This window comes from Trichosurus vulpecula, chromosome 1, assembly GCF_011100635.1.
Source record: "Trichosurus vulpecula isolate mTriVul1 chromosome 1, mTriVul1.pri, whole genome shotgun sequence".
NCBI classification, from domain to species: Eukaryota; Metazoa; Chordata; class Mammalia; order Diprotodontia; family Phalangeridae; genus Trichosurus; species Trichosurus vulpecula.
Window position 1 is genome coordinate 15,362,354 of NC_050573.1, and position 23,714 is coordinate 15,386,067.

The following is a 23,714-nucleotide window of genomic DNA, read 5'->3' on the forward strand; positions in this document are numbered from 1 at the left end:
AGTCACTTCACCTTTCTGCCTCAGTCTCCTCACCTGTAACATGTAGATTATAGCAGCACCTACCTCCCAGAGCTGCGTGGCTGTTCCAGGTGCTCCTCTGAAGTTTGAGTACATACCGAAGACACGGAAAACCCCAGATCCTTCTCAGACAAACTCCTAGGGAGCACCCTTTCCCATGTTCTAAGTGAGTTTTTGTTGTTAAGTTATAACAACTCTCTGTGACCCCATTTGGGGTTTTCTTGGCAGAGATACCGGAGTGCTTTGCCATTTCCTTTCCCAGCTCATTTTATAGGTGAGGAAACTGAGGCAAACAAGGTGAAGTGACTTGGCCAGGGTCACACAGCTAATTAGTGTCTGAGGCTGAAAATGAAGATGGTCTTCCTGACTCCAGGCCCCGTGCTGTACTGGCTGCCCCTTCTAAGTGATGAGGGATTTAAAAAAAGAATCCAAGTGTGAGAAAACATTTATGTCTGTTGGATTTATCTTGTTAGATTGGCCCAATGTTCTGTCAAGCTTTTCTCCAGTGTGTTGGTGATTGGCCCCAGCTCCCCCCGCCCCCCACCCACACTAATTTGTTCAGCATTCGATCTTTTGCAAGATTAAACAGCATATGGCCAAGGGCAGATCCCTGGGGCCCTCTACTGCAGACCATCAACATTGACATCCTATGATTCACACTATCCCCAGTGCCTAGCACAGTGCCTGACAAGGTAGGTGCTTCATAAATACTTGTCGACTGATTGATTTGGGTTCAACCATTCAGGGAATCCGGCCTCCATCTCTCCATTTTGTCTGCAAGAATATTAGAGAAACGACGTCAAAGTCTTTGCTCAAATCAAGGCACACATTCTACAGATCTCCTGATCTGTTCTAGTCAGAGAAGTCAAAGAGGCCGGCCTGCATGGAGCCCTGCTGGTTCTCTGTGCTAACTGCTGCCTCTTTTCTAAATGTCCACCGACCATCCCTTCACTATTGTGGTCGAAAGTTTTGTCAGAATTGAAGTCAAGTTGGCTGGACTACGTCACCGTCAGACTGTACTCTGTTCCTGTTTTTGAAAACCAGGACAGCTCCATCATCTTATTAGCTCACATTTTGCCCAGCCCTGAAGCCCCTCCTGGACTGGGAGACGGCCCGGCTTCAGGCCTTGTTTTACCCCTGGTTCGCTGGGCGAGGAGTCCTTTGCCCTTTCTGGGCCTCGTTCAGTTTGAGGGCTGAGGTCAGCGTTGCCTTTCCCGGCCCTGAGAAGGCCTGCTTGGTGTGGCAGGTGGGGAGGGCTGACACAGGGAGGGAAGTCTCAGTTCCTGGGGGATGAGTGCTGGCCGGTAGTGCCAGCTTGATGCAGGGGCTGAGTGAACTTGTTTGTCACTGCAGACATCCTGAGCTGGCAGCGGTGGCTCCTGCCCTGCTTTTCAAGGAGAGCTGAGCCTGGGGGCAGCTCCTTGGAGGGTCCCCACTTCAAAATTCCAGAAGGGAGAACAGGACCCTCTGGGTCAGGCCCCTTCCTGGCTTCCCCTCTTCCCCCCACCCCAGTCTTCATTTTTAGCCTTTCTCTCCTCTTCCTCCTTTCCTCTCCCTCATTCTTGGTCCTTCTTTCTCACTCCTGCCCACCTTTCCTCTTCTCCCCACTCATCTCTTTCTGTCTCTTTCCCTCCACCCTCCTTCCCTCTCTCCCTCCTGCCCTCTTTCCCTCTCCCCATCCCCTCTTTCTTCTCTCTCTCTCCTGCTCTTTCTCTCTCTCCTTAACTTCTCTTTCTCCCTCTCCCTCCCACCCTCTTTCCCTCTCCCTCCTTCCTGCTTTCTTCTCCTCTCTGCCCTCTCTCCCTTTTCCTTCTCTTCCTTTCCTTCCTTCCCCGCCCCTGCAGGCTTTCCTTCTCTCTTTCTCTGCTCCTCCTCCCCCTCTTGCTCTCCAGCTCTCATCCTTATGTCTCCAGTGATGGGGTTTGATTTACTCCAAGCTTGTTCTTCCCTGGCAGTGACAGAATGGGCCGGGTGCCAAGGGTTTCCATCTCTGCTTTTCTGGTGTCAGGGATCCCACTGGCCCCACAGGCCGGGGGAATCCTGGTCACAGGTCTCTGCCGGAAATGAATGTGTGTGTGTGTGTGTGTGTGGTAGGTGGGCACGGGGGACTGGCTCTCTCTCCAGCCTGAAGTGGAGCTCCTGGGCCCAAGAATGCTTTCCCCGATCCATCCCCAGAGGGTACCAGCTGACACAATTTTAACTGCCTCTCTTCCCTCCACCTGGGCACATTCTCCCTACAAGACTTAGCTTAGGTGCCCTTCCTCCTTTTTGGCTCACCTGAGAAGCCCTGCTGTGACGTCTGTATGCCCACAACTCCCTCAGCCTCACCTGGCCTCTCCTGCTTCATTTATATGTGTGCTCTGGGCCCAAGCCAGAGTGGCAGCTCCCTGAGGGCACAGCCTCATCTCTTCTTCTTGCTTCAGGAAGCCCCCAGAGCCCTCCTCCTCACCTAGATGCTGGAGAGAGGTGGTATTGGCATTCAATGACCAGCACACCAGATTCTATGAGGAGCCTGGCCTCAGAGGGCCTTTGGCAACCATGGCAACTTCTCCCCTCCTAGGGCTGCCCTACCTTCCCCCAGTGCAGGAACCTGCCCAGGCTCTAGGAGGACCATCCCTGGGCTTCCTGAAGATATTTCTGGGCTGCTGTGAAGAGACCTTAGAAAGGGGCATTTGAAACACTATTTCACTCAAACACTTTCATTTTACAAAGAAGGAAAGTGAAGCTCAGAAAGGCCAAGGGTGCACATTGATATAGCAAGGAGGCAGGCTTCTTGATTCTCCACTTAGGACACCTTCCTTTATACCAGGGCCCTTTCTGTCTATACCTGTCTATCCCTTTCTGTCTACACCACTCACTTGGCATGGCTATATTACCTTTGCATAATTGTTACTTCTCAATGAATTTGATCCTTAGCCCCTTACTTGGCTACAAGCATCCTGAGAGCAGGGACCTGGGCTTCTCTCCCATAGGGAACCTCAGTAAATGCCCATGGCAGGCCCTGACAATGCATGGGTGTGAGTTAGCTGGGAGGATGGCCCATTAGGACCAGCTGGCCTGGGTCTCACAAGCAGCTGGCACTGAGCAGGGCCAGCCAGGGGAGGCCAGAGCAGAGAGTGGGGGTGGGCTGAGGGGGCTCTGCATGGTGTAGTGGCAAGAGTTTGACCATTTGGGTTTTAGGGCCACCTCAATCACTCGCAGAACTGGATGTCCAGTAGATATCTTAAACTCAGTATGTCCAAAACAGAACTCATTATCTTCCTCCCTAAACCCTCCCCCCTTTCCTATTACTCTCAAGGGCACCATCATCCTCCCATCCCTCAGGCTCCCAACCTAGGAGTCATCCTGGACTCCTCGCTATCTCTCACCCCCCCGATCCAATATGGCACAAGGCCTGTTGATTTCACCTCCGAAGTCTCTCTCAAATACTCTCTCTTCTCTCCCCTGACACTGCCCCCGCACTGGTGCATGCCCTCCTCCCTTCACACCTGGACACCTGCAGTAGCTGCCAGGGGGTCTGCTGCCTCAAGTGTCTCCCCACTCCATTCCATCCTCCATTCAGACACCAACATGATTTTCCTAAACTGAAGGTCTCATCAGGTTGCCTCCTACTCAATAAACTCCTGTGGCTTCCTCTCAGCTCCAGGAGCTAACACAAAACTCTCTGTTTGACATTCAAAGCCCCCTCCTCCCTTTCCAGTCTTCTCACACCTCCCTCCCCCATTATCCACTCTTGGATCCAGTGACACCGGCCTCTTGGCTGTTCCACGAGCAAGACCCTCCATCTCTTGGCTCTGGACCATCCCCCGTGTCTGGAACGCTCTCCCCCCTATTCTCCACCTCCTGTCCTGTTTCCTTCAAGTCTCAGCTAAAATCTCACCTTCTACAGGAAGAATTTCCCAGTCTCCCTTAAGGCTGGAACCCGCCCTCTGGTAATTATCTTCTACCAACCAACCAACCAACCAACCAAGTAACCAACTTCAGTGTCTGTAGCTTGTTTGTACATAGTCATTTGCCTGAGGGCAAAGACTGTCTTTTGTTTTTCTTTGTATTCTTGGTGCTTGGCACACACTAGGTGCTTAATAAATGCTTACTGACTGCCTATCTGGGAGATGAAGTCACTTCCCCTCTATGGGTCTTGTTTGCTATTTTATAAAATGAAGGGGATGTACTAGATCACAGCACCTTAGTGTGAGACCTCAGAGTGCCCCATGATAACAGGGTGAATTCATCCAGAGTTACACAACTAGTAGGTGTCTGAGGCAGCATTTGAACTCAGGTCATCCTGACTCCAAGACTCACCCTCTGTCCATCAAGGCCACCGAGCAGCCTAACTGGTCTTCATGGGGTATGGTCTCAAGCCTCCTTATCACCCTGGCTGTCTTTATTTGAATTCTCTTCAATTTATCAACGTCCTTCCTAAAATATGGCACCCAGAACTAAATGGTGGTTATTCTTCAGTCGTGTCTGACTCTCCATGACCTCATCTGGGATTTTCTTGGCAAAGTGGTTTGCCCACTTCAGCCCATTTTACAGGTGAGGAAACTGAGGCAAACAGTTAAGTGACTTGCCCAGGGACACACAGCTAGCGAGTATGTGAGGCTGGATTTGAACTCAGGTCTTCCTGACTCCAGGTTCAGTGCTCTAACCACTGAGCCATCTAGCTGCCCACAGAAATAAATAGCATACCCTAGATATGGACTGACCAGAGAACAGCAGCTCTCTCACTTCCCTGGGCATGGACTAGAGGCAGAGGCCTCTCTTGAATACTCGATGCTTGAATCAGGTTTCTTGGAGCCATTATCACCACACATTGAGCTAAATCCCCCAAATCTTCAAATAAACTTCTGTCCAGCTGTACCTCTGCCATCTTGTAAAAAAAATTCAAGTATGAGACTGTCTACCTTTGTCCCTTTTAAATTTAATCAAGTTAGATGAATAGTGTTTTACCCTATCAAAATCTTTTTGGATCTGAACTCAGCTGTCCGATGCATCCTTAATCCCTTTGAGTCTTAGGCCATCTGTAAATATGATCCGTAGGCCATCTAAGGCTTTATCCTTTAAAATACGTTTAACAGTATGTGGCCAAGGGCAGATCCCTGGGGCACTCTACCAGAGACCTTAAAAAAAGAAACAAACCTTGGCTGTTTAGCAAAGCTCCTGGACTCTCCTCTTCTTAAAATGTTTCTAAATACATAGGATTACAAAGGCAGCTAATTAGCTTGGAATCGAATTATCAAAATAGAAAAACCAGACAAGTTCTCAGACCCCAGGTTAAGAATGGAGATATGAAGTCATTTTGATTGCGAGACTTCAGCAAAGATATTCTACCTACTCCTTGTTGGGTCCACTGTGTACCTGAAATCCAAGGGACTAGAAATCCAAGACTTGTGCTCAGACACTAGTATCCTAACTGACCTTTCATTTACCTGATCTGCCTTTCTTGTCCAAAGACCCTGCCTTCCCTCAGGAGCAGAGAGGAATACACCACCCATGGCCCTCTTGCTGGAGTCCATAATTCTTGGCAAAGTGCTCTAGGTTCCTTCTGGCGGTGTGGGTGGCAGACAGCAGGTCCAAGCCATAAGCCCACAAACCAGGGAAACGGGACACCTCAACAGAGAGTCACCAATCAATCGACCCGCCAATCAGTCAGCAAGCCTTAACTAAGTGGGACTGTGCTGTTTCTCGGTCCTCTGGTCCCTGTCCAAGGGGCAGACCATCAAGGCAAATCTTCCCTCCTCGGAGAACAAATGACTGTTTCCCTCCCCAAAGATTCTGTCCTAGAATCGAGTAGTAAATAGAGCTCTTGAATGGGAGTCAACAAGATGTGGGTTCTAATCTGCCCTCAGTCACTTCCTAGCTGGGCAAATCACTTCCTGTCTCTGGGACTCAGTTTCTTCTTCTGTAAAATGAGGGGCTTGGAGCTGTTGGCCCCCAAGGCCCCTTCTTGGTCTAGACTTCTCATTTTATTGTTCTTCCTCTTCATAGAGAAGAGCCCCCTCTAGAGTTCTGTGATTTCATACCTCCTGTGAGATGACTTTGGATAGTGTCCCTAACAGGGGAGATGATCTCTGCAGCACCCAAGGTTCCTGGCCCAGCTGGAAATTCAGGATCTTTCCTAATCACAGGGCAAGATTAGGGGGCCTGTCCTGAGGGCCGTAGAAATGCTGTGACTGTCATGGAGAAAGGAGGGGGACGGAAGGAGTCCTTCCTCCCCCAAGGCTTTTGGCTCAGCAGCTCCCTCGCATTAAACTGCCACCTGAGTGTCCCTTGCCTCCTCCTTCTGAGCTGTCTCCTCCTGGGCAGTCTTTGGGCACCTGGTGCGGCCTGGCGAGCTTCATGCAAGCTGCCTGGGAGGAGGGGAGAGGGTGGTATCAATTGTTTCATGGTCAGGAGCAGGATCGATTGACCTCCTGTGAGTTGAAGTGAAATGGAGACCAATAGTTGCCCCCAAGCAAATAAATCCTATTATCGACCCATAGTCAAGCCCAGGGTTGGTCGATGTGTCTGTGCCACTAGCAAGGAGTGAGGCCAAGCCTGCTGGGGCATTCCTGGAGCTAATAGACCCAAATCTCCGGCCCCAAGGCCTGATGGGGATCACAATGGACATCTCTGATGGTCTAGAAGGCAGCAAAGATGGGGGTGGGGGTGGTGCTTGGGTCATAGCTCAGTAAGGAGGGCCCAGCAAGGCAGAAAAGATAGTCATCTCCTTATCTCTGGGGCTATTGAACCCATATAGAAATTCCATCTTTATTGAGTTTGAACACCCCCAAACAGACAGGAACAAGGTGATGCTACATACAGGCTAGTGAACCAGCAGTCACATCAGGAAACAGACATACAGGAAGAAAGGGGCAGGGACAAGACAGGGGAAGGGAGTGGGTGCAGGCATGGGGGTCCTCTCCCAGAATCCCCCGCAGCCTCAAGGCCTTGCCCTTTCCCCTGGAGGTGGAATGGAGGAGGGGGCTGGCTTCAGGACCCTCCTGGGTGGTCAGGCCTGGCCCTGTTCAGCCTCTCTGGTAGAGGGCCCAATACCTCCCCACACCGAGTCCATTCCCTGTGAGGGTCCACCTGCCCATATGCCTTCTCTGAGCCCTCTCCTAGACCCCCTTAGCAGGGCTTTGGAGGAGGGCCAGGGTCTCTCTTCCATAGGCCAGGGTAAAGATCTGCCTCTAGCCTTCATCCTTGGTCCATGCAAGACCCACGGGTTCAAGAAGGGGAGGGGAAGGGGGTTTGTATTGCTTTACAGATGGTTTTGGTGTTTTCTTTTTATCATAAATAGATATATATATATAGAGAGAGAGATTATATTTTATGGTAGGATATATCCTATTGGCACACAGGATTGCATCACTCAGAGTTACACTGGGGAGGGGCCCCCCCATGCATTGACATGCGCTGGGCACCACAGCCATGCGTGGTGGGCTGGGCTGGGCCGGGCCGGGCCCCTGGGGCCAGGGCCACATGCTCTGGCCAGCCGTGGCCCCCCCTCCCCCCAGCACTGTCCTGTTCCCAGGGCCCAGCAGGAGGCCCCAGGCCTCTGTGAGGCTGGCTCGGTGGGGGGTGGGGACATGGCCGGGGCAGCCACACCATCCCCAGCCCCCCACCTATCAGCTACTTCATGCCGCTCCGCAGGACCTGGTTGGCTGCGATCAACATGACGCTAATGATGAAGGCGATGGCGAAGGCGCAGATGAGGCTCTTTCGGACGCAGGTCTGGCGGATCTGCTGGTTGGAGCAGGCTGGGGGCCAGGCAAAGTGATGGGTAGCGACCAGGTGTGCAACAGGGGATAGATAGGGAGGTAAGAAGAATGGAACATCAGGGGGAAATCATCAGATATGGGGCAGGTCCCCTGACCTATCTTCTGGGGGGGCAGCCTCCTTCCTACCCCCCAACAAGGACTTGGTCTCTGAGTGGGGGTCACTTGTATAGGCCATTTTCTGTCTTGGGGGTCCCCTGGTGGCCTGCCTCCCTCTCCTAGGAGCTGGGGGGACACTTTGGACATCCTTGAGGGCCACCCGTTGTGAGTGGGGGGTCCCAGGCACTCTCTGGACAGCCTGCTGGTGCCCATGCCAGCCCCAGGGCCTGGCCATTGGCAGCCCTGCCCATGGGCACAGGGGACACTCACTCTCCACATCGACAGGACACTCCTCGGGAGTGCCCAGGTGACTCTCCTCCTCTGTCATGATGATGTTTTCAATGTCCTTCATGGAAAGATGTTCACAAAAGGTGTCGTAAAGCAGACGCTTCAGCTCATCCACTGTCAGCTTCTGCATATCACACTGTGGGGCCAGGTTGCAGGTTAGCCCAGCATGGTCTCCTGCTGGCTGACCAAAGACCTGGGCTTCCCCAGAGGCCAAGGGCCTTATGGGCAGTGGGAGAAGAGCAGGGTCCCCACTCTCCATGGATTTCCCCAGGGGGAGCAGGTCCATCACACCAAGTGCTGTCCCCCAAGGACACTTGTCATTTGTAGGAGTCTTGCGGGCATCACGTGCCTTTGGAGACCTGAAATCCGTGAAGCTCTGTACAAGCTAGGTCTACGTCCCTCAGCTGGGTAAGCACAGGGTTCAAGGCCTTAAGTCCTATATCTGCTTGCCCCCACCTAAAAAGTCAATATGGGGGGAGGAGCAGGAGGATGGTCTTTAGCCTCCCCCGTCCCCTTGCTCTGGACCACAGGGCTGGCTATAGTAAGCTCAACATTCCAGAAAAAGAGCTCAGCTCTGGGAGTTACTGTGTGAACAGCCCTATTTGACCATTGACACTTCCCTATGGCCCTTCACAAGGCCACCCACTGAGCCTTTCAGTTACCTCTGACTCCCAACTTCTTAAGTCCAGCTCAGAGCCTGATCCAGATGTCACTGAGCCTCCAGGGCACCCGACCACTGACCGAAGTGTCTCCTCCCCACAGGCCTAAGGGGCAGGGGAAGGTGGGGAGTTCCTACCTTCCAGAACACGGTGTCGAAGTCAGTCCCATGGAACTTCTCAGGAATCCCCGAGGTGGACAGCTTGGGCCCCAGTAATGTCACAAATTCTTCAAAGTCCACTTGGCCATCACCTAACCACACAGAGAGGGAGTGAGCACCAACTCCAGCTGGGCCCAAGAGGGGAAATCATGAAGGGGAGAGGGGTGCTGGGAGATCTGGGTTCTCTTCTTGTTTGTCAGCCTTGGACAAGTGACTTCCCTTCTCTAGACTCCAGCGTCTGTCATCTATAAAATGGGCGTACAGAATACCATCAGATCTCTTCTAGCATCAAACCAGATAACAGATGGGATTAAAAACTTTGGAAAAGTCAGAGATTTGAGTGTGGCCTTGTACTCAGTAGGGGCCCAATGGTTGCTGAATGGATGTGTAGATGGATGGATGGATGGATGGATGGATAGACAGAGGGATGGAGGGAGGTCAGCAGTCAGATATACCGACTTTAACATACCAGAGATTTCAGCCTGTCAGCCAAATGAAACTCTATCCAGGAGTCTGCTTTCCTCCTAAGGCCACTATTAGTTTGTCTACTTTGCAAATGTTCGAGTGTTGTTTAAGTCAATCAGCAAGCATTTATTAAGTGCTTACTGCATGCCAGGCACTGTGCTAAGCTCTAGGGCTACAAATGCAAGCAAAAAGATAGTTCTTGCCCTCAGGGAGTTTACATTCCCCAATGGGGGAAGACAAGGACCAAAAGGAAACCAGGGAGTCAGCAACAGAGCCAGAAGAGGGATCTTTGTTCCTGGAGGCCCTGGGAAGAACTTCCCAATGGGAGGTGGGCCTAAAGTCACTGAAAGGTGTATGACTATTATTACGGTCAAGCACTGGACAGCCTGGAATGCTCTCCCTCCTCATTCCAACCTCTTAAGGCTCTCTAGTTCCCTTCAAAGCTCAGCTCAACCTGCTTCCTCCCAGATGTCTTCCCGCCTAGTGTCTCCCTTCTACCAAGTATCTGTACTTTTAATATTTACTTATTCGTGTACCTATTGAAGATTTCTTTTGTTTACTTTTAATAATTATTTGTGCCTACACATCGTTGGGGAAAAATAGAAAGCAAGCTTCTCAAGGGCAGAGATTATTGCCCTCTTGTGGCTGTATCCCAGTCACCTAGCGTGGCGCGCAGCACAAGTTGTGGTTGAGTTGTTGCCGGACTCTCCGTGACCCCATTTGGGTTTTTCTTGGTGAAGACACTGGAGTGCTTTGTCATATGCCATTTCCTTCTCCAGCTCATTTTAGAGATGAGGAAACTGGCAAACAGGGTGAAGGGACTTGCCCAGGGTCACACATCTGAGGCTGGATTTGAACTCAGGTCTTCCTGACTCTAGGTGCTTCATGCACTGCACCACCTACTTGCTCATAGTAGGTCCTTAATAAATACATGTTGGTTAGTTAGTTCATTGCTGTATTCACCCTCTTAAAGGGCAAAGGCCATGTTTGCTCCGAATTTCCACTGAGGTCAAAGTTGGCTCTCCCATTTATTGTGAGATCCTGGGTCTCAGTTTCCCAGTGGCGTGGGGTCAGATCACCTCTAGGGCATTTCTAAGGCCAGCTTTGAGCACCACGATCCTCTCCCACCCCTGACACAGCTGACTGATAGCCACTCATTTGACCACCGGGGAGAGGGAGATGAGATAGAACTGGCCCCAGCTGTGAGCCTGTGGCTTGGCTGTAGTGTGGGGGACATTGGTTAGACATCGGAAGCACTTCCTGAGAGCTAGAAGCTTTAAGGCCAGGCATCATGTAGCCAAAGAGGCCGGGGTAGGCGAAGGAGTGGCAAGGGGGCAGGCTTTCCCGGGGAGGTGTCACCATTGTCAGCAAAAATGTTTCTGAGGGGGCAGGTGTTGGGGAGTCCTTGGAGGTTCTACTATGGGGGAGGTGAGAAGACAGGGCCTGAACTGTACAAAAGTCGACCTCTGGGTCATCTGTGGTCAGCCCTCGGTTTGGGGACTGTTGGGGCTCTAGGGACTAAATGAGCCAGGAAGGAGGCGTCGGGGGTGAGGTCGAGAAAGGCGGGGAAGATTTGTACAAGTGAGGAGGGAATGGGAGCTTCCCAAGGGCAGGGGCCGCCTTGTTTCTTGTCTTTGCCTCCTCTGGCCTTGGGCTTAGGAGGAGGAACCTAGTAAAAGTTTGTGGAATGACTAAATGAGGGATCAGAGATTTAGAGCTGGAAGGGCCTTGGAGACCAACTCTCATTTTTACAAAGGAGGAAACAGGCCCGGGGAGAGGAAGGAATTGGCCAGTGATCACATAGTCAGCAAGAGTCCAACAGGATTCAAACCCAGGTCCTCTGACTCTCAATCCAGCACTTTGCCCAGAACACCCCTTAGCAGCTCAGATGAGGAAGCTAAGCCTATGAGAAGTCAGGGAAATGGACTCTAAGACTCTCAAGGGCTCCTCCTGCCCTACTGTCCCTCTGTTTCACTTCTGGTCTAATAGTTGTTCTGGTCCTCAACTGCTTGGTCTGTCAGTCTGGCTTGTCCTTTCTTGCTTTTTTATCCCTCCTTCCCCCCTTCCTTCCTTCCTTCCTTCATTCCTTCCTTCCTTCATTCCTTCCTTCCTTCCTTCATTCCTTCCTTCCTTCCTTCCTTCCTTCCTTCCTTCCTTCCTTCCTTCTTCCTTCTTTCCTTCCTTCCTCCCTCCCTTCCTTCCTTCCTTCTTCCTTTCTTTCCTTCCTTCCTTCCTCCCTCCCTTCCTCCCTCCCCTCCTTCTTTCCTTCCTTCCTTCCTTCTTCCTTTCTTTCCTTCCTTCCTCCCTTCCTTCCTTCCTTCCTTCTTCCTTTCTTTCCTTCCTTTCTCCCTCCCTTCCTTCCCTCTTTCCTTCTTCCTTTCTTTCCTTCCTTCCTTCCTCCCTCCCTTCCTCCCTCCCTCCCTTCCTTCCTCCCTTCCTCCCCTCCTTCTCTCCCATCTAGATTTAGCTCTCCTGGGCCCATCCACCTGCCCATTGCCCCTTACATATTCCTCCAGTGTCCCAAATTCATCCTCCCCCTCCTGATGCCACTCCCCCGCTCCTGGATGGACAGTGAGGTGATCATCTCTGATCATCTCATTACCAGGGCTGCCTGGGGCACAGCGTAACCTTCCTTGTGTCAGGGGGCTCCTCGGCAAACAGCAGGGAGGAGGCTGAGTTAATGATGAGGCATATTAATGAGCCCTGGTGGGCCAGTCGGGGCCAGGCCAGACGCCCTGCCACTTAATTACCATATGCTGCCTTCCTCCAGCCGCCGGCCGGTGTGGGAGAGCCGCTCTGGGCAGCCTCAGCCGACAGGGCAGAGAGAGGGGGATGAAAGGGAGGAGGAGAGAAGGGAACGGAGGTACATGGGGAGGGATGGAATGAGGGAGCGATGGAGAATGGGCCAAAGATGAGCTCTGTGTCTGAGCAGAGTCCTAGGGCACCTCAGGCCTTCTGAGGTTAACCATTGACTGCCCACTGCCCAAGAAACACCGGGCCTCAGTTTCCTCAAGAGTAAGATGGGGATAAAACATTTTTGTATGAGGATCAAATAAGATAAAATCCATTAAACACGTTGTGAGCCATAAATAAATATATAAATATGAATTATTATAATTAACTCCCCATGCCTCAGTTTCCCTCTTTGCAATGTGGGGATAGCTATAGTTCCCTCCCTTCCCCCACAGGGCCACCTGAAAGGAACAAAGGAGACAAGGCCTAGGTTGAGTTCTGTCAGGTATAATGTCATGTCAGAGCCAGCCGGCCTTCTTTAACCTCTCCATAACTCAGTTTCCTCACATCAGTTTTCATCGCAATGGAAAGAGCTGATGGCTCAGGAGGAGGAGATCCATTCTGCTCTCTGACTGACTTGCTGTGTAACCCTAGGCATGCCCCTCCCCTCCCTGGCTTCAGTTTCCTCATCTGTAAAACGGGCATCGTCGTACTCACTCACACACATGTACACGCCCCTCAGGTCACAAGGTGGTTGTCAGAAAAGGACTTTGCCAACCTTCTGGGGCTCTAGAAACGGGAGCCACTGGTATTCCTGAGGTTACACCACCTCAGCAGAAGTGCACCTCACTGACTCCGCTTCACATATAACATAAACCAAGGTCCAGAGCCTTGCCCAAGGTCACACGCTAGTGAGAAACAGAGCCGGAATTTGAACCCAGGTCCTCTGGGACTCCTGGTGACCCTCAGAATGTCCCACTGAGGCGGAGAGGGCAAGGTTTTATCAGAGGAGCAGACCAAGGCCCAGGGAGCAGAAGGGATTCACCTTTTCTAGATCCAGGGATGGCTTAATGTCTAAGCTAGGATTCAGACCCAGGCATCCTGATGGCACAGCCCGGGCTCTCTGCCATACCCGGACATCTCTTCTAGGAGCATGAGATTGTAGGACTGAGCACGGGAAGGAGTCTTGGGGGTCATCTGCGGCAGCTGCTTCATTTTACAAAGAGGGAAATGACTTACCCAAGCCCACACATTGTTTGGGGCTCTGGGGTGGGGACAGAGGGAAGCTCAAAGGTTCACCCTTGTTCATTGAAGACAAGAAGCAGGCCCAGGGAAACTGGGGAGGAGGAGAGAAATAAGGCACAGTCCCCTCCCCAGCCTAGCCCTTCTCCTCGGAGGCCCAGCCTGGCCCTGGTGTTGGTGCATTCCCTTCCAGGAGCTCCCCTTAGCTGGGTCTCCCTGGAAGGAGGTCTGGAAAGGATGGCATGGGGGCAGGGATGTCCAGGGCAGGGGCCAGGACAATGACAAGGTGAGGATGGGGAAGGGGTGTAGCGCTGGATGGAGGGAGGGGTCCTAAGAGGGATGAACAGAAGGGGAAAGAGATAGCAGGAAAGGAAGAGGAAACATGAGAGAGTTAGCAGATAATAATGAGAAAAGCAGGAAGTGACTGGGCCATGGTCATATGGGTGTAAGGATGGGACACTTGGTCTCCTGGGCCCATGACTGGCACTCTTTCCACCAAGGAGCAGAGACAGAAAGAGGAAACTTGGGTGGGTGGGAGATGGATGGGAAGGCTCGGCTTCCTTGGGGGCGGCGGGGGGCAGGCTGGGGGCCAAGGTGCCGGGGAGGGGGTTACCGTCCATGTCCAGCCGCTGAATGATGACCTCCAGTTCCACCTCGTTGGGCATGTAACCCAGGGAGCGCATGGCGGTGCCCAGCTCCTGCTTGGAGATGAACCCATTACCATCTCTGTCAAACACTTTGAAGGCCTCACGGATTTCTGTGGGGAGAAGGAGCCTGGCTCACGGAGGCCCAGAGACCCTTTCCTTGCCCCTCCCTGGCCTAGGCCCTGCTCTTGGCTCCCTGCTCCACAGCCCCCCACCCACCATGTTGGGGTCTGCCTCTGTGGGATGTGCACTGACCTGCCAGACATGCTTGGGCCCTCGCTTTTCCTCAATTACAAACCCAACCAAGCATTAAAAAAAAAAACCACAAACCAGACAAACCCAGACTTCCTCCATATCTGAAGGTCCTGGGATATCAAAGATTAGAGATTTAAAAGCAGAAAGTCATCGAGTCTAACCTTCCCATTTTCTGGAGGGGGCAGCTGAGGCCCGGAAAAGGCAACGACTCGGTCACACAGGTGGCAAGCACCAAAGCCAGGATTTGAACCTGAATCCTGGGGCTCCCCTTCCAGCAATCTCGTCATTACCCCCGCGATTCCATCCCTACTGAGAGCTGCCAAGCTGAGGCTAGCCTCGTGACAAGCCTCTCTGTGTGGCTGGTCCACCCTGCAGGCAGCAGCATCACAGAGTCTGAGAGCTGGAAGGGGCTTGGGTGGCCACAACCACAGCAACGGCATTTATAGAGCAATTTAAGGTTTGTAAAGCCCTTCACACACAACATCTCATCGGATCCTCGTGACAACTCTGTGAAGTTGGTGCTTGTTCCCATTTCACAGATGAAAAACAGGCTGAAAATGACGTGCCCAAGGTCATACATCAAGTACGTGTCTGAGGCTGGATTCGAACTCAGGTCTCCCTGACTCCAGGTCCAGCGCTCTTTCTACCTAGCTGCCACATCCAGTCCAACTTATACAAGAAGGAATTTCATCTATGATGCATCTCCCAAGGGGTCATCCAGCCTCTACTGGGGAGCCACCACCTCTCTGCTTTGGGATGTCCCTCATCTCTAGGAAGTGTTCTTCCTAACACTGAGCCTTCATTTGTCTCCGCAGTCATTTCTATCCATCGTTCCTGGTTCTGCCCTTGGGGACCAGAAGGACAAAGTTCATCCCCCCTCCCTGTGGCAGCCCTTCACAGCCTTGAAGACAGATCTCATGTCCTCCCAGCTAAATGTGCCCACTTCCTTCGGTCGATCCTCGTATGCCATGAACGTAAGGCTCTCTGCCGTCTAGGTCACTTCTTGTCCATGGTGCCCCGAACCAACCCCAGGACTCCCGATCAGGGCATGGGAGGGCAGAACCCAGTGGGACCGTCACCACCCGAGACCTAGAGGCTCTACCCCTCCAGATGCAGTCAAGATCATGTTAGATTTTATGCCAGCAATGTCATTCTGTTGACCCTGAGGGAGCCTGGTATCCACTAAGACCCCCAGAACCTTTTCAGAACAACAGCCGTTGATCCAGACCTCCCCCACCTTTTATGATGGAATTGATTTTTTGAAACCAAGGCCAAGACTTTATATTTATTCTTACTACACTTCATCTTACTAGACTCAGTCTGATGATCTAACCTGGCAAGGTCCATTTGGCTCCCAATTGTCATCCACAGTGTTAGCTTTCCCTCCTAACTTAGTGTCACCTGTAAATTTGATGAGCCTGCCCTCTCTGCCTTTATCGAGTCACACATAGATCCCTGGGGTCCTCTGCTGAAGAGCTCCTATCACATTGACCCTGCACCATGAACAACTACGCTGCTCATCCAACCATGTAAGAGTTCTGGGACTAGAGTCAGGAGGACCCAAGTTCAAATCTAACCTCTAGCTACATGATCCTGGGCAAGCCATCTGACCATTGGCCGCCTCAGTTTCCTCAGCACCTACCTCCAGAATAAAACGAGATCATATTTGTAAAGAGCTTTGCAAACTTTAAAGTGATATAAATGCTAATTATATTGTTATTAATTATTATATTAGTATTTAATCCACATCTCTCCACCCGGTCAGTTACCAGACAGACTCGAAACGTCTTTAGCTGGACGGGGTCTGTTAGAATCCGGGATCTGCAGGCAGAGGCTTGGAGAGCCAGGGCTACCCCCGCGCTGCCAGGAGGCATTGAAGGAAGACAAGAAACTCCAACATCTGAAGAGCAGGCTCCAAGCGGAATTTTTGAAATCTCGTCAATATCAATGACCCGATGTGCATGTGCTTCCGTGCCCACCTCCTGCTGCTCCCTATAGAAGCCCTCTGCTCCAGCCAGGCTGACTGCCTCAGTGTCCCCGTAGATGCTCTTAGTCTTCCCACCTCCGCCCCTTTGCTCCGCCCATTCCCCTCGCCGCGTCCTCTCCCCTCCTCTCTCCTCTCCCTCTCTCTAAATCCTGCTTCTCCTTAGAGGCTCAGCAGTTCTGATCTCTCCAGCTCAAAAGACTCTGAATCATAGATTCCAGAATTGGAAGAAGCCTCAAGGACGTTGAGGACAACCCAGACCCGAACGATACTCCTCTTTACAGGGGAAGACCTCCCTTGATGGGGAACCCACTGCCTCCTGAGGCAGCACCTTCCACTGCTGGACAGCTCCCCTACTGAAGAAGGGTCTCCTTCCATTGAGCCTAAATGCCCTCCTACCGTCTTCTTTCTCCTCTGGCCATGTCCACTTACTGGCCATTCTTCGAACACTTCGTTACTGGGGTTGGACGGGATTGTCCAATGGTATTAACCAATACTGTCAATTTTAAAAACTGGACCTATGGTTTCAGTGGAATAGGGATCTCCTAGGTGAGGAAACTCCCTCTATCAATGCAGATAACACATCCTTTGCAACCTGATTGTCTTGGAGAGCTTCCTGATGGCACTGAGGGCGTGTGACTTGCCCAGGGTCATACATCCAGTGTGTGTCATAGGCAGGACTTGAACTCAGGTCTTTCTGACTCTGAGGCCAGCTTTATTTCCGCTGTGTCATACTGCATCTCCATTATCACATCTGAATACATTTTTGCAGAGAGACAGAGACTCAGAGACAGAGGCAGAAAGAGAGAGATCAAGAACCATAGAATTGGAACACCAGCATATTCTTCAGATTAAATCCAAACAGAACAAAAATATCATCGTGTTTCCAAGCTGATTTTTGTCTCCACCCCTTTTGTTAAATTTCTTCCCAGACTGAGAGCTAGAGGGCTCCTTAGAGATCATTTAGTCCATCCCCCCCCCAATTTACAGATGAGGAAATTGTGACAAACAGGGTGAAGTGACTTGCCCAGGGTCACACAGCTAATAAATGTCTGAGGCCGGATCTAAACTCGTGAAGATGAGTCTTCGCGACTCTGCACTATGGGGCCACCCTTCTCATCTTACAGAGGAGGAAACCGAGGCACAGAGAGGAGGGGTGAGTTGCCCAAGGGGAGGCATGTGAGAAGGTGGTGGGTGCTGGACCTCTACCCTCACTGTACTGCTACAGTTGAGATCATCAGTTTGGACCTTCTCCTTTCATAGACAAGGAAACTGGACTCCCGAGCAGGCATGTGGAATACTTAGCCAGAGTCATACAAGGAGTTATTGGCATAGCAGGGATTCAAACCCAGGTCCTGAGGAAAAGGAGAGCCAGTGTAGGGGCAAGAGCCCTGGACTGGGGAGGACTTGAACTCAGGTCCTGTTGACTTTGGGCAAGCCACTGGGCCTCAGTTTCCTCATCTGTAAAATAAGAGTGTCTACTGGGTCCCTTCCAGCTGGCCACCTACAAGAATGTGATTGCAGACCAGAGCTCCCTCCACACAAGCAAATGAGTCAAACCTCCCAGTCATGTGACAGTAGCTAGCATTTGTCTGAATCACTTCTCTGGGACCATACTGTTTCCCCAGAAGAATTTCAGCTCCTCAAGAGCAGGGAATGTCTTGCTTTTGTTTTTGAAACTTGAACTCCAAGCAGGGTGCCTGGCACACAAGTAGGCACTCAATAAATTCTGGTTGACTGACCTCAGAGATCATCCAGTCTATATTCCCCCTTATACAGATGGGTAAACTGAGACCCAGAAGGAAGAGTGGACCTCTACAACATTCTGGCTGTGCCTTTCTTTTTTTTCTTTTATTTATTTAATTAATATTTTTAGTTTTCAGCATTGATTTTCACAAGAGTTTGAATTACAAATTTTCTCCCCATTTCTACCCTCCCCCCCACTCCAAGATGGCATATATTCTGGTTGCCCTGTTCCCCAGTCAGCCCTCCCTTCTGTCAGCCGACTCCCCTCCCACCCCCTTTCCCTTACTTTCTTGTAGGGCAAGATAAATGTCTATGCTCCATTGCCTGTACATCTTATTTCCTAGTTGCATGCAAAAACTTTTTTTTTGAACATCTGTTTTTAAAACTTTGAATTCCAAATTTTCTCCCCTCTTCCCTCCCCAACCACCCTCCCTAAGAAGGCAAGCAATTCAACATAGGCCACATGCATATCCTTATGCAAAACCCTTCCACAATATTCATGTTATTAAAGACTAACTCTATTTTGCTCCTTCCTATCCTTATCCCCCTTTATTCAGTTTTCTCCCTTGACCCTGTCCCTTTTCAAAAGTGTTTGTTTTTGATTACCTCCTCCCCATATCTGCCCTCCCTTCTATTGTCCCCCCTTTTTTATCTCCTTCCTCCTTCTTTCCTGTGAGGTAAGATACCCAATTGAGTGTGTATGTTATTCCCTCCTCAAGTCAAATCTCATGAGAGCAAGATTCACTCATTCCCCCTCACCTGCCCCCTCTTCCCTTCCTACAGAACTGCTTTTTATGTGAGATAATTTACCCCATTCTATCTCTCCCTTTCTCCCTCTCTCAATATATTCCTCTCTCATCCCTTAATTTTATTTTATTTTTTTAGATATCATCCCTTCATAATATTCAACTCACCCTGTGCCCTCTGTTTATACACACACACACACACACACACACACACACACACACACATATATATAGTGGTTAAAAAATCTTCCCTGCCCATTAATCCCCTTAATAGGCCTCAGGTGGACCTAGTTAAGGGAAGCTTCTACACATCATCTTTCCATGTAGGAATGTAAACAAAACGGTTCCACTTCAGTAAGTCCATTATGATTTCTCTTTCTTGTTTACCTTTTCATTCTCTTGATTCTTGTGATTGAAAGTCAAATTTTCTATTCAGCTGGTCTTTTCACTGAGAAAGCTTGAAAGTCCTCTGTTTTATTGAAAGTCAGTATTTTGCCTTGGAGCATGACACTCAGTTTTGCTGGGTAGGTGATTCTTGGTTTTAATCTTAGCTCCATGGACCTCTGGAATATCATATTCCAAGTCCTTAGATCCCTTAGTGTAGAAGCTGCTAGATCTTGTATTATCCTGATTGTGTTTCCACAATACTCAAATTGTTTCTTTCTGGCTGCTTGCAGTATTTTCTCCTTGATCTGGGAGCTCTGGAATTTGGTGACAATATTCCTAGGAGTTTTCTTTTTGGGATGTTTTTTAGGAGGTGATCTGTGGATTCTTTCAATTTCTATTTTGCCCTCTGGCTCTAGAATATCAGGGCAATGCTCCTTGATAATTTCTTGAAAGATAATATCTAGGCTCTTTTTTTGATCATGGTTTTCAGGTAGTCCAATGATTTTTAAATTATCTCTCCTGGATCTATTTTCCAGGTAAGTGGTTTTTCCAATGAGATATTTCACATTGTCTTCCATTTTTTCATTCCTTTGGTTCTGTTTTATAATATCTTGATTTCTCATAAAGCTACTAGCTTCCACTTGCTCCAATCTAATTTTTAAGGTGGTATTTTCTTCAGTGGTCTTTTGGACCTCCATTTGTCTAATTCTGCCTTTCAAGGCATTCTTCTCCTCATTGGCTTTTTGGAGCTCTTTTGCCATTTGAGTTAGTCTATTTTTTAAGGTGTTGTTTTCTTAAGTATTTTGGGGGGTCTCCTTTAGCAAGTCCTTGACTTGTTTTTCATGGTTTTTTCACATCACTCTCATTTCTCTTCTCAATTTTTCCTCTATTTCTCTAACTTGCTTTTCCAAATCATTTTTGAGCTCTTCCATGGCCTGAGACCAGTTCATGTTTTTCTTGGAAGCTTTTAATGTAGGCTCTTTGACTTTGTTGACTTCTTTTGGCTGTATGTTTTGGTCTTCTTTGCCATCAGAGAAAGATTCCAAAGTCTGAGTCTGAATCTGAGTCTGTTTTCACTGCCTGGCCATGTTCTCAGCCAACTTATTTGACCCTTGAGTTTTTTGTTGAGGTATGACTGCTTGTAGAGTAGAGAGTACTTTGTCCCAAGCTTGAGGGGCTGCACTGTTGTTTTCAAAGTTATTTCTACACAGCAAGCTCTGCCACACCCACTACTCCTCCCCCACGAACTGCCAACCCAGACCAGACTCAGATCTAAGCTGGCTCTGCACTCCTGCTCAGATCAGCCACTTAATTCCTCCCACCAGGTAGGCCTGGGGATGGAAGCAACTGCAGCTATAGCTCTGTAAGCCCTGGCTGTGCCTTTTTTTCTTAATGGGACATTGCATCTGGCCCTGATCTATATGGATTCACTCAGTTACCAAACTGGTCTTCCCAGAGCCCAGGTCTGACCATGCCATTCCCCTACACAATAAACTCCAGTAGCTCTTCATTACTTCCAAGATCAAATATAAAATTCAGGGACACTGGCCTCCTTGCTATTCCTCACACAAAACACTCCATCTCCCAACACCAGGCATTTGCCCTGGCTGTGCCCACTGCCAGGACTGCTGTCCTGCCTCATCCAACCTCCTGGCTTCCCTGGCTTCCTTCTAATCTCAGCTCAAATCCCACCTTCTGTAAGATGTTTTTCATGGTCCTTCAATATTACTGGCATTTGTCTGAGATTACCTTCTATCTGCCCCCATACAGAACTCATTTATACATAGTTGTTTGCATCTTGTCTCCCATTAGACTGTGGACTTCTGGAGGGTCAGGACTATCTTTTGCCTTTCTTTGTATCCCCAGTGCACAGTGCCTGGCACATAGTAGGTGCTTTTAAAAAATTCCAGTTGACTGACCAAGTACATTCCTTACCTCCTTGAGATGGGTTCAAGAGACCACTAAGGGTCTTTATAATTCTAAAGATTCTGTGAACTCCTGGGACCAGGTCTTATCCATCTCTCTGTCCCCTGGAATGAGCAACCCAGGGCTTTGCCCATAGCAGGGGCCCAATATATGCTGACCAAAGGAATGACTTATCCCACCGTAGGTTGGTCTAGGCAGGTTCCCACCCCTGATCTAGGGCCATCATTAGGACACAGTGAGGCTTTTTTCCTAGGGCATTCATATCCAGGGGGCACACTTTCAACCTGAGGTCTCCTACTTCCCCAAAATAACCCAGCATCCTGACCCAGCTGCAACCTGCTACCCTGTCACCAACATACCCTTCCCCACCATGATCTCACTCCCCATCTCCTCCTAGAGATGGTCAGTGGTGCCACAGAGTCATAGGCCACACTGTCTGGGGAGGGAACAGGCCCTTCCTTCCCCTAGTAAGACTGCTCCCACATAGTGTGGGAACACTGTTCATTGGTCACCCTCAAATGAATTTGCCCTATGTGCTGGAATGTGTAATTGAGACTCTGAGTGTGTCAGAGGGAGGCCTGGAACCCAGGCCTCTTGCCTCCTTCTGAGAGATTGTGTTCACTGTCCCATACTGCCTCTGACTTCTCTCCAATCCTTCCCTTACTTCCTCCCTTCCTCATTTGCCCTTGGGTTTTAAGCACTTAGTGAATGCCTAATTGCTAATGGAAGGGCTTTCTGCTCTAGAAACACTGAGCAGACTCAGGGGACTGATGTTCCCCATAAGTGAGGGCCCCTTCACCCCCTTTCACATTCCCTCCACATTCTGAAGCCAGGAGTCCACATGTGGCATTCTAGGGTGAGAGAGAAGAGTGCTGGGATAGTGGGTCTGGAGGAAATGCTCTAAAGAGAAAAGGACCAGGCAGAGATGCCCAGGAATCTCGAGTGGATCAGACCTAGAGGACCATGCCTGCCCAGTGATAGCAATACTTTTCACTAAGCTAGCAGATGAGACAAGGTGTTGCTCCAATTTCTAGAGTACATTAAGGTTTACATTGAAAAAAGAATTGATTTAGGCAGTGGCAGAAAGTGCCTAGTGGGGAGAGCTTTGAAAGCATGAAGAAGACAAGAAGAAGAGAAAGACAGATAATTATGTGAGTTGGGTATTAAAGAATGAGGGTCTAGAGCAACCAGAAAGGGGTGATGGGATAATGCAGTCAGAGAAATCCTTTTTGGGAAGGGATGCAAAAGAATGAAAATGTGAAACTAAGGAACAAGACTAGCTGAAGAGGTGGGGAGAGGAAGGGGAATATTAAATGAGAAGGGGGGATAAGGGTGAGGGGAAGAGAGCTGGGGCAACAAGGCCACCTCAGACAAAGACTAAGTTAAGTAACTGAAGGAGCATTAGACTGTGTCTGCAGCAGAGGAGGAAACGTGAACCTGAAAAGCTTCTGCACAGACAACACTAATGCATCAAGCATAAGAAGGAAAGTGGTTGAATAGGGAAAAAAAATCATTGTATCATATTTCTCTGATAAGGGCTTGCTATCCAATATATATGCATGCATGCATGCATGTTTGTACATATATGTATGTGTACACACACATATACATGTATAAATAAACCAATAGCTATGAAACCAATAGATGGATGGTCAAAGGATATGAATAAACAATCCTCAAGAGAACTGCAAAGAATTCACAACCACATGAAAAAAAATGCTCCAAACTATGCCCAAAGGGCTCTAAAAATGTGTGTGCCCTTTGACCCAGCAATATCACTACTAGGTCTGTATCCCAAAGAGATCATAAAAATGGGAAAAAGATCCACATGTACCAAGATATTTATAGCTGCTCTTTTTGTGGTGGCAAAGAATTGGAAATTGAGGGAATGTCCATCAGTTGGGGAATGGCTGAACAAGTTGTGGTATATGAATATAATGGAATATTATTGTTCCATAAGAAATGATGAGCAGACGGACTTCAGAAAAACCTGGAAAGACTTACATGGACTGATGCCAAGTGGAGCGAGCAGAACCAGGAAAACATTGTACACAGTAACAGCAACATTGTATGATGACCACCTTTGATGGACTTAGCTCTTCTCAGCAATGCAAGGATTTAAGATAACTCCAAAAGACTCAAGATGGAAAATGCCATCGACATCCAGAGAAAGAACTATGGAGTGTGAATGCAGATCAAAGCAGACTATCTGCTCTCTTTTTTTTTCATGTTTGTTTTGTTTTGTTTTGTTGTTTCTTCTTTCTCATGGTTCCTTGTGTTGGTTCTAATTCTTCTTTATAACATGACTAATGTGAAAATATGTTTAATATGAATGTATATGAAGAGCCTATATCAGATTGCACACCACCTTGGGGTGGGGGAAGGGGAGGGAGGGGGAGTAAATTCGGAACTCAAAATCTTATGAAAGTGAATGTTGAAAACTAAAAATAAATTAATTAATTTTTTAAAAACCATGGGCATAGATGTAAATCTTTCACCCCCCTTTCTCTTCCCCTTTTTCTATCCCCTTCTTCCTATTTCCTCCTGCCCACTCTTCCTGCCTCCTTCTCTCCCTTACTCCTCTTTCCTCTTTTTTGATTTCTC

The 23,714-nt window shown here is 49.4% G+C and overlaps 1 protein-coding gene across 1 annotated transcript in view; it reads right to left on the minus strand.

The window, feature by feature from the left end:
* Positions 1–6,725: 6,725 nt before the first annotated feature.
* The window catches only part of CABP7 (calcium binding protein 7), a 34,662-nt gene continuing 17,673 nt past the window's right edge, over positions 6,726–23,714 (minus strand). Inside the window, exons 2-5 of the mRNA XM_036739768.1 lie at positions 14,036–14,179; positions 8,962–9,074; positions 8,148–8,301; positions 6,726–7,760 (exon numbers count right to left, since the gene is read on the minus strand). Of these exons, the coding sequence (XP_036595663.1) occupies positions 7,633–7,760; positions 8,148–8,301; positions 8,962–9,074; positions 14,036–14,179 (539 nt within the window). The 3' untranslated portion in view covers positions 6,726–7,632. The remainder of the gene's footprint in view (positions 7,761–8,147; positions 8,302–8,961; positions 9,075–14,035; positions 14,180–23,714) is intronic.